Source organism: Pimephales promelas, chromosome 19, assembly GCF_988280905.1.
Source record: "Pimephales promelas chromosome 19, fPimPro1.hap1.1, whole genome shotgun sequence".
NCBI classification, from domain to species: domain Eukaryota; kingdom Metazoa; phylum Chordata; class Actinopteri; order Cypriniformes; family Leuciscidae; genus Pimephales; species Pimephales promelas.
The window spans coordinates 616,810-632,333 of record NC_142787.1 but is presented as its reverse complement, the minus strand read 5'-3'; the positions used below and the strand labels follow the sequence as shown (position 1 = coordinate 632,333).

General features: G+C 39.1%; 1 protein-coding gene across 1 annotated transcript; it reads left to right on the top strand.

Annotated features, from left to right (window-relative positions):
* The first annotated feature begins 2,254 nt into the window (after positions 1-2,254).
* sap30l (sap30-like) lies at positions 2,255-9,725 on the top strand. Its single transcript, XM_039663515.2, has 4 exons — positions 2,255-2,713; positions 3,278-3,400; positions 6,832-6,930; positions 9,128-9,725. The coding sequence occupies exons 1-4, from the start codon at positions 2,528-2,530 to the stop codon at positions 9,254-9,256; spliced, it is 537 nt and encodes a 178-aa protein (XP_039519449.1). The 5' UTR covers positions 2,255-2,527; the 3' UTR covers positions 9,257-9,725.
* The last annotated feature ends 5,799 nt before the right edge of the window (positions 9,726-15,524 follow it).

Below are 15,524 nucleotides of genomic sequence, written 5' to 3'. Positions count from 1 at the left end.
AACACTGTTACTTAGTCAATGCCCCCAGTACTAGCGTTGTACAGTTTTTAGAGACAAAACTCTTTACATTTGATTATCATGAAAACAGATCACAGAGAACGGTTGACTATGTACTGATGTTTTATTAGACCAAAGGTTCATTTAGCGCCAGAGTTCTCCTTTAACGAATGAACCTTAATGTAAAGTGATACCGAAAAGTTGATATGGAGATTTAGATTTATCGTCGATATATCAGTTATCGGTTCAGATGTCCATATCCCTGCCGAGATGTGATCGGATCTGTGTATTCCTGACTCACACACACTCGCGCGCGCCGCCCTGCAAACACTGCTGTAATCCTTCAGGAGAGGCCAAGATGAATGTTCCCTTTATTAACCTGCCCGTTTATCCGGGTCGATCACAGAAATGTGTGTGGTTTATTATCCATCTTCTGTTTATATGTACATAAAGATTTTTTTTTTGTGGACATAATATTTTATTACAAAAACTTAAAGGTGTTTCGACCCTGTTAACTAGAATGATGAAATTTCAATGGCATACAGTCAAACAAAACATTATTCAGACACCAGATGTAACTTTTGATAGTGTTTCACTAGTGTGATCAGGACACTATAGTTCATTAATGTAAGTGAGGAGAGCAGAATAAAGTAAACTGTGACGTATTACACCTAAATATTCTTCATACAGCGACTACAGTGATGACTCCTCCACTGAGCTGATGATGTTCTGCTGAAGTGTGTTTTCTGTAATTACACACACACTGAACAACATGAAGCTTTGCTTGGTCACTGGTTGAGCTAAACTGGTATTATCTAATTGTGGAGTTAAATTGAACAGATATTCAACATAATTCATGTGTGAGTCCAACAGAAGGACGGACAAAACCAGTCAAATATCCACTGAGTTCTGCTCATGTTTATCACCATTAGCTAAACTATAGCGAATAAACTGATGATCTGAGAAGTGTTGAAGGAGTCTGAATAATGCTGGTTTGACTGTACATGCTTTCTGTTAGAGAAAGTCTAAGATATCCGGTCCTGTTCGTGTGATCATCAACAGTGTGGAATGACCCGCTACAGACACGGGTTCTGCATGATCGATCAGCGCTTCCAGCCCAAAGACGGCCTCATGTCCCAGCGTTCGGTTCCTGACGCACACAGATAAACTTGAACCCAGTCCATGTGCCTTCAAACCCAGACTGTGTCGTTGAATTATTTAACCTGTTTTTACCATTGAATATTTTTGCAGATTATCTCTCAAGCACTTTTAAATGTTCTCCTAAAGTTGATCTGTCCAGCACTTTCAGAGCCCATTTTCAAGGATTGATGGTTTTGTAACTAAAGGGTTTCCTAAAATGAGTGATTGCTCTGCTATTATTGTTTCTGGTGGACCACTGTGTCAAAAGCACATGCAAAAATGATCGGACTGAAATCTAATGCTGTACTTTTGAGCTGAATTTTTGAAGACCAGCTTTTGTTTGTTGAATCTGATGGTTTGGGGGGAGATCTTGGGAATGCTGGTGTTTTTATACTGATGCATTAAAATGGTTTTGATGGCACATTATACATTATTATTACTGGAGTCATCTTCATTTGTATCATGTTTTTCTTCTCCTTTAGTGCCAACACTACTGTAAAAGTGTTGTGGTCTTATTCTGAATAGAGAATTATGAAGGCCACAACAGTTCAACAAACTTTTGTTGTCTTGAATTTTAAGGATGATATACAATATTTTATTACAGGATTGGTGAAATTATGATTTTGCATCACAGGACTGATGAATAACATAATTTCAAATAACCTACACTGTTTGACCGCGAATAAAGCACTTTTTGAGTGTTTTTCTTCCGCCGATGTCAATAACAAAAGATGGAAAACGCATTCTCCTCCCCTTTAAAAGTTGGTAACCCATTTATTCGCTTTATCTCGATGACGATAGCGCTTTTTAGGATAACTCAAACAACACAGCGTATCCTTAACGCGTCAAGATAGGCTATTCGAAAGAAAAAGTCGTTTAATTTCATACTAAGACATTCGGTTTTAGTCACTGAAGTTCCATGAAAGAGTCGAAAGTGTGTGTGAGTGAGTCATTTGAAGTGCACTAAGCACTGGCAGCACTGAGGCGTTACTTCATGACATCAATGGCAGCGATCAGGAAGTTAAGTTTGATAGACAGGCGCGATAGCCAATCGGAATCAAAGACACGAGCTTGGCGGTCCGCCTTCGTCGGAAACCAACCAATGGGCGTTCAAAGCCACAGCTTCCGGTTTCTCTCAGGACATGTTTCATTGTACGACGTACATTGTTGAGATGAGCTCTACTGTTGCTCGGTAGTTCGGCGCGCGTCAGATCCGCAGTTTCCGCGCACTCACGTTCGGTTCTGCTCGCGGGACCGAGTCCGGTGATCCAGTGAAGCCGCGGGATCTTTAGCGGCCCGGGTCCGCAGTGTTGCTGAGATTCTCCGTCCGTTGGTTCGCAGCGCGTCGAGCTCGCTAAGCTGCGTTGACGTCGCGTCGTTTCTGCCCGGTATGAACGGGTTCAGCACGGAGGAGGACAGCCACGACGGGCCGCCCGCGCCGCCGTTCTTCGGGCAGAGCTGCTGTCTGATCGAGGACGGGGAGCGGTGCGGGCGTCCGGCGGGCAACGCGTCCTTCAGCAAGCGCATCCAGAAGAGCATCTCGCAGAGGAAACTCAAGCTGGACATCGACAAGAGCGTAAGCCGCTTCTCTCAATTGTCATTTCTGTGGAATTATCGATACAGATTCATTATGATGTATAGCACTTCATTTTATCGGCCTGTTCTCCATGTAAGTTACAGTACTGGTAAAAAGTTTGGAAACTAACGTTACTATTTGGTATATTTTTAAAAGAGTCTCTTCTGCTCATGAAGGCTGCATTCATTTGATCAAAGATACAGTAAAAACAGTGAAGTGTTATTATTATTATTATTATTATTATGTATAATAATCAGCTGTTTTCTATGTGAATATATAGTAAAGTGTGATTTAATCCTGTGATCAAAGCTGATGTTTAGCATCATTACTCCAGTGTTCAGTGTCACATGATCCTTCAGAAATCACTCTAATATGAGGATCTGATGCTGATTGGATGATGTGTTTGTCCTGTCAGTGTTCACTTCCAGGCGTCTTCATGTAAACATAATATAGTTTTCTCTAAACTGTGTCACTGACAGTCATGTCATTAAATGTCATTGGTAATATGTGCTTGAGTCCAGTTTCCTGCATATTAAAGACACCTAATCCTTGTTTTCTGTGTAGGTTCGGCATTTGTACATCTGTGACTTCCACAAGAACTTCATCCAGAGCGTTCGCAACAAACGCAAGAGGAAGACCAGCGACGACGGCGGAGAGTCACCTGATCACGATGTCGAAGTCCCCGAGGTAATATATCAGTGTTTCTTCCGGGAACGAACACGTCACAATATTCCTCATTATAATAATTTATACGCAGAATAAAGGGGCGGGGCCTGGTTGAGTTAGTTAGTAGTGTGTTAAACTGGCGGTTATGGAAAGGGGCGGGACATTTCCCAAACATACTCAAAGCACTTGACCAATCACAACACACTGATCCAGCCGACCAATCAGAGCACAGTGTGCTTTTCAGAAGGAGGGGCTTCATAGAGACAGGAAGTAAACAGAGCGTTACTGACAGACTGGGAAAAGTGGAGCCGCAACAATGGAGAATATGAGGAGAATAATCAACATTCAAGCAGGAAAACCTGATCTAGTAGAGCCAGAAACAACACCAAGCCTTGGTAAAAGGGCACAATATGGCCTCTTTAAAATCTTCTCTCCTTTCAGGGCTATTTAATATGTTTATTAAAGTAAAGACTGAGAAAAGCAGAGTGGGTCAGTAGTGTTGGGACGGTCAGACGTCTAGCCGCACACATTGCAAACGTCTCAACTCGAGGTTCCTTGCGCAAAGTTTGGATTTTTACACAGATATTGGTGGGTTTATTAGTTAAATCGGTTGACTTTAGCAATCTTTTTGCATTATGCCAACAATGACACTTCAAAAACAGGGAAAAAGCTCTTTTAGATTCTGGTTCTTAAAAAACGTTTACTTATCTTCATTTTAAAGGCCCTGTATGGTTCAATCCTGTAGATATGGAGATCTTAATGTGGGTCCATGGGTAAATTCGTAAATTATAAACACATTTTCAGTGGTCACAGACCAAATGTGGGTCAACTTTAGTGATGTCAAAAGTACCAAATTTGGTACCAAGTCGATTCTGAAATTTAGAAATGTGAGACTTTGAGCTGTTGAGCGGAATCATTAACGCCCATGATTGGCCGTCGCTCACGCGCTCATCGGATACGTCTGTGATTGGCTGCAATGATCAGTGCTTCAAAAACATGTTTATACAGTATGTCACAAAAGTGAGAGAACACCCTAAGTTTTAATAGATGTACGTCGTTTAACCACGCAAAGCCACGTGATCATGTTCATGTTTTTGTCTGCTTCACAGGACCATACAAATATATGTATCTTGTATTAGAGCAGTTCAAATTTGTGCTTTTGAGTATGATGTCTCTCATATGATGTTCAACATGACAAAGAACTCTCAGGATTTGAGAATTACAATTGATGTACTTTTGACAACACTATGTCACCTTGCTCAGCTGCAATATATGGAGCTTTAAAAAAAAAGAGTATTTATGGCACTCAGACAGGTATAATATATGAAATTGAGCTAATAGAAAACTAGTGTGAACATTATTTGTTGTTCAGATATTCCTCTTCAAATTCAAAAAGTATTTTTTGTTGAATTTGACCCATTTTCATTGATCGAAAAACCCAAATGTTGGTAACTTCTTAAACTGCTGATAGTTATTGTTTCAAGTAGAAGAACACTGAATTTGGAAATGCATCTCCAATGATTTTCTGAGTGCCGAAGACAACACGTTTATTGAGGTTTAATTCAACAAGGGTTAAAATGTTAAAAAAATTTAAGATTCTTGTTCCTATGAAACTTTTATTTTGTGATCTTCATTTTAAGATATGACCCTACATGGTGCAATATCATATATAACATAATTATGATACTGTGTATTTGAACTGGACTTCTGAAGCTGTTAAAACAAACAAAATCCTTTCTTTAAATTCCCCTGAAACTGATTCAAATATAGATTATTATAAAGACACTTTTTAGGTCAAGTTAATGTGCCTGAACTTGAGCATTTCCGTGTATTTTTGGCACTCGGAGAGCTTTAAAAGTATACAAAGTGACTCGCATTTGGGTTTTGGCACATGAAAATTTGTACAATTTACTCATGGAGCCGCATTAACATCTCTGTCTCTGGGACTAAACCATCGAGGGCCTTTAAAATGAAGATAGTAAAATGAATAACCAAAATCTAAAAGGATTTTAAGATAACTATTACTTTAGTTAGAGGCATGCAAACTCTGGCAAAACAACTAAATAAGTTATTATAAATAAGTAAATAAGTGCTTTTCACCATTTTTTGAACAGTCAACGTTGGCATGTAATGAAACAAAGATGGCTAAAGTCAACAGATTTCACTTATAAAACTACTAATCTCTGTGTAAAAATATAATAATGACTCTGTCATCTTTCTAAAGTCAGTTTTGACCCTCCTCTACCAAACGGTGGATTACTCCGTAATCAGACACTCATGACGGGGGCTGTCTAGGGGTTATGTTGAGTGGCCTGATACGTTACGTGGTATTATCGGCATTTATTTATTACTATATAAACAAGTGTTACACTTGCTGTTGTCAGCAGGCACGGAAACGAGTACACGTTTAGTAATGAAGCCAAAACTAAACAGCGTTAAAACGAAGTGGAGGAAACAGAAGAGAATATCAAAATAAGGATCCACTTAACAACATTAACCGGACAATAAGCTCGTCAGGAAATCTTTATATATGCATAACCGTTAGTTCCGGTCCTCAAATCCCACTTTACCAGAGGCTTTCTGCCGATATGTCACCAGTATCGTTGTTCTTGGCAGGCGGTCAACGTGGCACATTAATGCTGAACCTGATAGAGACCAATGGCATTGATTCACTGCTACTGGGCGGTTAAAATGGTTTCCTCTCCTCAGATGTATTCTGGGTCATTAGCCATGTAATTATTGTTATTGCTGACGCACAGACGCTTTCAGTACGAAACTAACATTTATTTACAAATCCAGGTCTGCTTTATATTTTTACGAAGGCTAGGCTTAAAATACATTCACATTAAGGCTAATTCAGACGCATTCGTCGGGTTTTATCCCGTTGGCCGACTCGACAGGTTGAATCGGCGTTTGTCGTGCTGTGACGCGTACTGAAAATCCCATTCGTTTTCGCAATCGGGGGAATTATTCTTCCACATACCGAAGACGGCTCTACTGTGAGCTACGAGGGGTTAATCCAGTGGACTGTGGTTTAGTAGACCCGTCAGCCCACATGATTTCATCTTGTTAGTTTATTTTCTTCTGTCATTTTGAACAATTAAATCTTAGGTCATATGTAATTCAAAAATCCTGTACATAATACAATGAAAAAACATAAAACATTGAAACAAATCTTGTGATAATTGTTTAACAGCGAAATCACTAATGAAAAGTCTCGTCTTTTCATCCAATTTTCAAATAGTGATTTGCTTCTAATCAAGGTTTGTAATGTTGTGATTCACGTCTTTGTTAATTGGTTTGGTTCATAACTTGAAACAGAATTTATTAAAATCGCTATGGAAAGAATATTTCTGTACCCAACAGAAGCGTGATGCAGCAGAGGCTGCTGGGATTGCTGCAGTGATGGTGTGTGTGACTGTACTGATGTGTGTGTGTGTGTTCTGGGTCAGGTGGATCTGTTCCAGCTGCAGGTCAACACACTGAGACGCTACAAGAGGCACTACAAAATCCAGACCAGACCTGGACTCAACAAAGCCCAGCTAGCAGAGGTACCGCCGAAAACTGAATATAATGAATTTTTCATTAAAGAAATCTTTTTTCTTTAAGTTTGCTAACTCGGGTGTTGACTGTTTTTAAATGCTCACGGTAACAATACCATACATGTTCGTGATATACTGTAGTGCTGCAAAACTATTCAACCCCCCATTGCAAATCAGGTTTATTGACAACATTTGCAGACTTTCAGCTGTTTGCAATGAACAAATCGAACTAAAGTAACTGAAATAGCTCAACACAACACGTGTCAAGCGGTTTCCACAAATACAACTGAAAATGCAACTTTTAATGACTTCTGCAGTCTCAAAATTATTCAACCCCTTGATGGCAATCATCTTTAGCACTTGGTAGAACACACATTTGCTGCAACCAGACAACAGCTTCTGTTCCTGAGGGATCTGAGCCCGTTCCTCATGAGCAATGGCCGGTTCAGGGATATTCGTGTGTTTGCCGCCGCCGCCTTCACATCCCTCCAGAGGTGTTGGAGTCAGGAGACTGTGCTGCCCCTGCATCTCCTGAAACTAAGCCTGGGTGGAGGACGAGGACCGCTTGGGGTCGTTGTCCTGTGGAAGGTCCAGGCTCCAGCCTCCTCACTGACGCCATGATGTTCTCTCCCAGCATCTCCTGGTCCTTCATCATCTCTCCTTCCTCACGCTGCAGGTCTGCAGAGCCGGAGGATATAGAGAGCCTAAGTCCCGCCCCTCCGCTTCCGGCTCATGGGACCTTATTTCGGAAAAAATATGAATGGTAGTCAATGGCGAGAGACAACTTATCTTTTTATTCCATCTGAACTGTGCCCTCAATTACACATATGATGCTTGTCAATTTAAAAGATAATTCTGAAAGTCAAAAACGTCGCAGTTTGTTATAAAACAGAAGAGTAACAATTAGTTTTATGTGAAAATCGCTGGATGAACTACATCTCCCAGGAAGCGAAACAACGAGTGAGATCCGCTGCTCGTGTGTGTGCAGTCTGGTACAAAACACTTGGGTATGACGGCGTAACGTTACGATTATAACGTAAGACTATAGAAACAATGACAGACATTAGCCTCAGTAAAGTTAGCTTCATTCATTGAGAGACAATGTGCGCCTTTGGGATTTGTAGTCTTTGTAATAATTACGTATTTTCACAGTCTTATACCTCAACGGTTTTACATCAAACTGCGACTTTCTTTACTTTAAAATGTATCTTTTAAATTGACAAACATCATATGTGTAATTCAGGGCACAATTCGCTATCTTTTTATATCATGTTGGACCTTTCTTTTGACTTATTATTATATTTTTATATTTATTATATTTCAAACTTGCAGACAAACCTAGTCAGTTCAGATGGCTTCATGTGATTTCATGTGTTCTAGCTCAAGCACACCTGGTGCAGCTAATGAAGCCCTTGATTGATGAGACAACACCGGTTTTGTAGATGTTTGCTGTCGTGAGGGAATCTATTTAGGGGCTTGACTAATTTTGAAACTGCAGAAATCATTAAAAGTTGCATTTTCAGTTAAATTTGGGGAAACCGCTTGCTGTGTTGAGCGATTTCAAACACTTGTCTGATTTGTTCTTTGCTGTTCAAAAGTTTTGGATCTGTAAGATGTTTTTGAAAAGTCTTTTCTGCTCACTAAGGCTGCATTTATTTGATTTTAAAATACAAAAAACAGTCAATTATGACTATGTAAATGAGCTGTTTTCTATGTGAATAGTGTATATAATATATAAAATATAGTGAATATAAGTAATTTATTCCTGTTATAAGGCTGAATTTTCAGCATCATTACTCCAGTCTTCGGTGTCACATGATCCTTCAGTAATGACTCTAATATGAGGATCTTATGAAACATTTCTCATTATCAATGTTGAAAACTTTTTTAATGAAAAGAAAGTCCCGAAGAACAGCATTTAACTGCTGTGTATTTTTAATAAAACATATGCAGCCTTGGTGAGCTTTCAAAAACATTAAAAATCTTACCGATCCAAAACTTTTGAACAGCAGTGTATTTATATACACACACGTCTGATCCACAGCAATAATACTTTTTTACAGTGTAACTACTTTGTCAAAACACTTCCTAATTAGTGAAGAGAGCATAATAGTGCAATTTCAGGAACACGCTTCGTCAGCCAATGGGAGTCCAGCATGCAGCAGTGTGCTTGTGTTAGTCATGTGTTTTTGTGTTTCTTCTCCAGACTGTGAGCCGCCACTTCCGGAATATTCCAGTCAACGAGAAGGAAACGCTCACATACTTTATTTATATGGTGAAGAGCAGTAAAAGCCGGCTGGACCAGAAGTCAGAAGGAAGCAAACAAGTGGAATAAGATCTCGGATACACGCGCGTGTCTCGACTCATGTTAGCTGGCTTCACATCCCTGTTTGAATGCTTTCTGTGCAGACGCTGTGTTTTCTGTACATATGTCCAACATCAGGTGACATATGGGAGTCACTGCAAATAAGTGCAGATGATGATGGAGGGTAACTGCTTCAACTTCTGTGCCAAACACCAATAAAACCACCGCTGTTTGAGTGACGAACATCGCAGAGAGGACCTGAATGAAACCATGAGCGACACTGAATGACTGCTAATGCCAAAACTCCCAGAAGAGCGGTTTCCTTCATACTGCCGTAGAGGGTTTACTGTTTCTGTTCTTTTGCTTTCAGCACTGTGTCTCTGCTTTTATATGACTGCTGTATATCTGCTCTATATTGCATTTTTTGTAGATTGTAATGTTAGTTTTCTTCCTTTCTTTGTTTGAAATAATCAGAGTAAATACAGTTCTTGTGGCACTACTAATATTTTTGTTTATTGTTTTCTGAATGCATTCCACCTGTGGCGTCTCACATGATCTTGTGTGTGTGTATTAGTGCCGTCAAAGCGATTAATCGCGATTTATCACATTTAACATAAGTGTTTATTATGTTTATATTTTAAACGTGCGTGTGTGTGTGTGTGTATATATGAAGAGTTCAGATGCAAAAGCCTCTAAGTGCCATTTGAAATTTTCTTCTAGAATGATCATTTTTATCAAGCTTGTATATTTAAGTTCAGTGATTTCACTTAAATGGCAACGATAATTACCTATTAGTGAAATTACTGAACTTAAATATACAAGTTTGATAAAAAAAAAAATCATTAAAGAATAAAATTTCAAATGGCATTTAGAGGCTTTTGCATCTGAACTCTTATATATATATCTGAAACATTTGTGTTAGATGTGATTTATTGATTTGATGGCACTAATATACTGTGTGTACTCCAGAGATAAGTTTTAAGTCCATTCATATAAGAACCAATGCGTGCACTGGAAGCCAGTAGAATTTGATGTTAGACCCTGAAAAAAGTAAATGACAATAATCAACCCTCAATGTAATAAAGGCATGAATAAGCCGTTTTGCATTGGGCCTTGAAAGAAAAGGTTTAATATTGGCAATATTGTGAAGACACTTTTTTTGGAAGATTAAAAATCACACCCAAATTCTACACCTGGACAGAAGGAGAAATTGGGCTATTGTCCATGGCAAGATTTAAGTTGTTACACTTGTTAACATTAATTGAAGTGTCAATTAACAAAATATCAGTTTTAGAACAATTTAATTTAAAAGGAACACGCCTACTTTTTGGGACTTTAGCTTATTCACGTATCCACCGTAGTTAGATAAGTCCATACATACCTTTTTCATCTCCGTGCGTGCTGTAACTCTGTCTGACGCACCCGCCGCTAGCCTAGCTTAGCACAAAGACTGGATGTAAATGGCTCCAGCTAGCATGGCTAAGTTACTTGCACTGGATATCACTTTAGATCCAAACACACCTGAAGAGATCATAAAGGACCATCGTGTTTGCTCAGTACATTTCACTGAGGACGACTATTTTGAAAAAATGGAATTTGCCACACGGACCATGAGACGTGTGCTGAAGGGCCAACCCATCGATATCACAGACAGGGCAAGGTGGATCCCCTGCGGCTGCGGTAAGTGTTCTGTTATGTTTTTAGATGACTAGCCTACTGTAACAGTGCCATAAGCCAGATCTAATGTAACGTTAGTGACACTATTATATGAATAGGGTGGTCACTACTATTGCAGTTGTTCCCGGTCTCCATGTATCGCCTGTAATGTTAGTATAGTATTGTGTTGTCACGAACGCGCTCTATCGCCCCAGTAACAAATGAGTGGAGCTAGATGATTTCCATTACATGTACATTTGGCCAAAAACAAAACAAAGAATGTATTCATCAACAGGTTCGGATAACTCATCCTGTTATGCTATGATAATTAAAAATTGTTAAATAAGGTGTAAACGTACCATTTAACTTCTTGTCAGGCTCTCGTAAAACTGGACATCACACGTCACGTCTCGTCGTCACCGCGGGAGAAAACTGAAGGGAGGGGGAGGGGGAGAAAGGTGTCGATTCCCAAAACTTGTGTCGATTCCTTAAAATTGAGAATCTACTCCAAACTACTGAAGTAAGCCAAGGCATGTCGTTCCGTGCGTGACATGACTAATATTGGGAGAATTTCCTCGATTACTAAACTATTACCATAATAAGAAGAACCATAACACTAACAGATTTTGTTCAATTCGGTTCTCCAAGAAGATTCATTCACTGATTCATTCGGTGACTCTTCCTGTAGATTACACGCAGCATTACCGTGCAAGTGAGTTTCTGAGTATGAGTGAATTTTAGAATTAATTCAACAGGTTCGTTCCAAACGCACATGGATCACATTTACAGAATAAGTTAAAATGCATATTAGGACGGTAATTGCTTGACTGACCATAGTTACTTTTTTTTAAAACAATAAGGAATATCTGAACACATTTAAAACACTATTACAAAGTTTATATTATTTTTAAAATGCTCACATAAAACAGAATAAAATAGATTTTTATTTTCAATATGTTTAACAAGATACCTTGACATTTCCCATCAATAGTGTAAATTATTCACTAAATTGATTATTATAATACACTTTTTTTCTTCAGAATCAATAAAATCATTGGAGTTTGACTTATTGTTGGCATCCGATAAGGCCTGTATTTCACACAGGGCAACCAATTGTGCCTAAAACTGTTCTCTTTTTTCTCTTATCCCACTTTGTTGATTTTTTTTATTTATTAAATCGTTTGTTCACTTGTACTATCATAGAGATTCGTGTGACTTCATCAATAACATTTCCGTGTTAGATGATTTACCTGAAATTTCTTTATGATTAACTTTGGATATGACGAGTCTAACATCTCACATGAGAAAGGGCTTATAATAATGTGATTTTACCACAGTAACTGTAGCTCGATCCTGTCAGTAAAAGAAACCAAATCAGTTAGCTACCACATTTTAACCACATAAACATTTTTTAAGTTTTACTGTGGTATTTATTTGTAGTTAAAACACAGTAACAACATTACCATGCATTTAGCAAAGAAGCATTTTACTGGTATTTGTGTAATGCACAGTAACACAACACTTGGTCAAAGTAGCTAACCATAGTTTACTGTGGTGTTTGTGTAGTTAATGCAACACAACACTTTTACCACAAATATATGTTCAAAGAATGTTATGTTGTGAGTAGAAATAAGGTTAACATTTGTAACATTTAACATTATTATCACTGCAAGAGAACTGGACATTTGCATGTTTTCTTTTTAGTCTTGTGGAACCCATATTACAAAATATAACCAATTTAAACTGTCTTAGATTCAGCAGGGGAAAATAATAGTTAAAACAAAAATGAAAAGAAAATAATGTGAAAAAACTTAACTAACTAACTAACAGTGAACAATCTCAAGTTTATCTTAAAGTTATGAACCATATTAGCGTTAGTACAACGTTCATTCAAAGTTATCTGGTCTTTAATAACTTTCTCAAAAACTTAAAAAACTTTATTTATTGTATATGAAGTGTTTATTCTGAGACATTTTAGTAAAGCGTTAATTTGTTCAAATGTTTTCAAATGTTACTCCTTGTTTCAGAACGTTCAGAAAACATTAGAAAGTAACGTTTGAAGAATTATACAAAGGATGTTCCATTAATGTTCATATAACCAAGATCTTTTTTTGTACATTCACATTCAGAATAACTTTTTGCAAACCGTTCTTAGAACATATTTTTGCTATGGTTTGTTTATCAGAGCTGGTCATGTTTGTGAGTGCCATGGACTTGAAGTGGCCTTGGTCTGCACTGCTTATTGAGCAAATCCACGTTTTAAAGCTTTGGTCTGTGATTTGCTGACCAGCTGCTGAGTTGAGCTTTTGTGCTGGGAGCCAGGGGCCGTTTCGCCGCTGATGACTCTGTGAAGAGGAACAATACGCTCACGTGGCACTGATGCATGCGCTCAGAGAATGAGGTGAAGCGCAGATGAGAGTCATCAGAGTCTCATTAATACGCCTACCGCTATCAGGCTTGGCCAACAATATATTTTTGATCCATAATTCATTCTTAATAAATGTTCCAGTATATAAAAGCTCCAGACATTTTTTTTTACTACTGAGACTGCATCACAGAATATCATTTGCTAGATCACTTATATTTCTAATGTAGGCTGTATAATTTTACTTTTTGGATATATTATGATTTGTTATTTGCGGAATGTATTTTAATAATAAAGTTTAGTGTGAGCGAGCGCACCATTCATCAGTTTTGCTGGAAAAGGGCTTTGCATGAGCTTGTGTTTAGTCTCATGCGTTCACATATATTCCTTAAATGGGACCTATTATTCAAAATTCACTTTGAAATGGTGTTTGAACATAAATGTGTGTTGGGAGTGTGTGGACACAACCACCATATGAAGATAAAAATCTATCCACTCCTCTTTTTTTAATCATCATTAATCGTAAGCAGTGTGAGAACAAGCCATTTGCAGATTGTAGCTTTTGTGGCCACACCCACAACTGCTGACTGACTCCACCCTATTAGCATAGGCCACACCCACAACTGCCGACAGACCCCACCCTATTAGCATAGGCCACACCCACAACTGCTGACAGACTCCTCCCTAATAGCATAGGGCACCACCCACAACTGCTGACGCACTCCACCCTATTAGCATAGGCCACACCCACAACTGCTGATGGACTCCACCCTAATAGCATTGGCCACACCCACAACTGCTGATGGACTCCACCCTAATAGCATAGGCCACATCCACGACTGTTGACAGGCTCCACCCTATTAGCATAGGCCACACCCACAACTGCTGACGGACTCCACCCTATTAGCATAGGCCACACCCACAACTGCCGACGGACTCCACCCTATTAGCATAGGCCCCACCCACAACTGCTGATGGACTCCACCCTATTAGCATAGGCCACACCCACAACTGCCGACGGACTCCACCCTATTAGCATAGGCCCCACCCACAACTGCTGATGGACTCCACCCTATTAGCATAGGCCACACCCACAACTGCTGATGGACTCCACCCTAATAGCATAGGCCACATCCACGACTGTTGACAGGCTCCACCCTATTAGCATAGGCCACACCCACAACTGCTGACGGACTCCACCCTATTAGCAAAAGCCCCACCCACAACTGCTGACGGACTCCACCCTATTAGCATAGGCCACACCCACAACTGCCGACGGACTCCACCCTATTAGCATAGGCCCCACCCACAACTGCTGATGGACTCCACCCTATTAGCATAGGCCACACCCACAACTGCCGACGGACTCCACCCTATTAGCATAGGCCCCACCCACAACTGCTGATGGACTCCACCCTATTAGCGTAGGCCAAACCCATAACTGCTGACTACTGATATGGCCTTAAAACGCATGCAGATAATACACTTTCATGATGACGAAGAACTGCAATGTCAGCATGAGATTATAAACAAAACCAAACAGACTTTTTAGTTTTCAGGAGAGTATCTGAGGCACTGGTCTTTTCTCCTCTATTGTGTCGTATATCGAGTGAAACGCTTCTGGAGCAAGAACACATGTGGGCGGGGCTTGATTGTGTCTGTGGGGAATTGATTGGATAGTTGTTGTTTGCTATTGGCTGATCTCATGTGAGTGACAGGTTATAGCCCCGCCCTTGCCATCAGAGAAGGCTGCATCCAACATCACATACTTCCACACTATACACATATATTATGTAAATAAAAAGATTAGTATGTTTATTTCTAAAACAGTAGCCTACAGTATCCAATGAGAAGTTGTGAATGCCAGTGAAGAGACACAACTGATGAAACATGGCGGATGCAGTACGGATTATTCATACATATAGAACATAAAAAAATAATGGTTAATTTTGATGAAATGGGTACTTTAAGGTCAAATAAAATCGTGGTGATCATAATTGGGCGATATTATCATTATTATCAGTGTTTTTTTTTTTATCTAAAGGAACGTGATTGCCGAGATGGATACACAGTACCAAATAACATGAGATCAGATAACTGTCACCTTATTGTGTAAAATGTTTTCAGAAAGTTTTTTTTAAATTAAACATATAAGAGGAACGAGTTTTTTTATTTTTTTATTTTATTTTAAATATGCCAAATAAAAAAAACTTCAAATTACAATTTAATTCTTCTCTTCTTTTAAATGCAGGACAGTCACGTGGTGTCGCGGCCTAG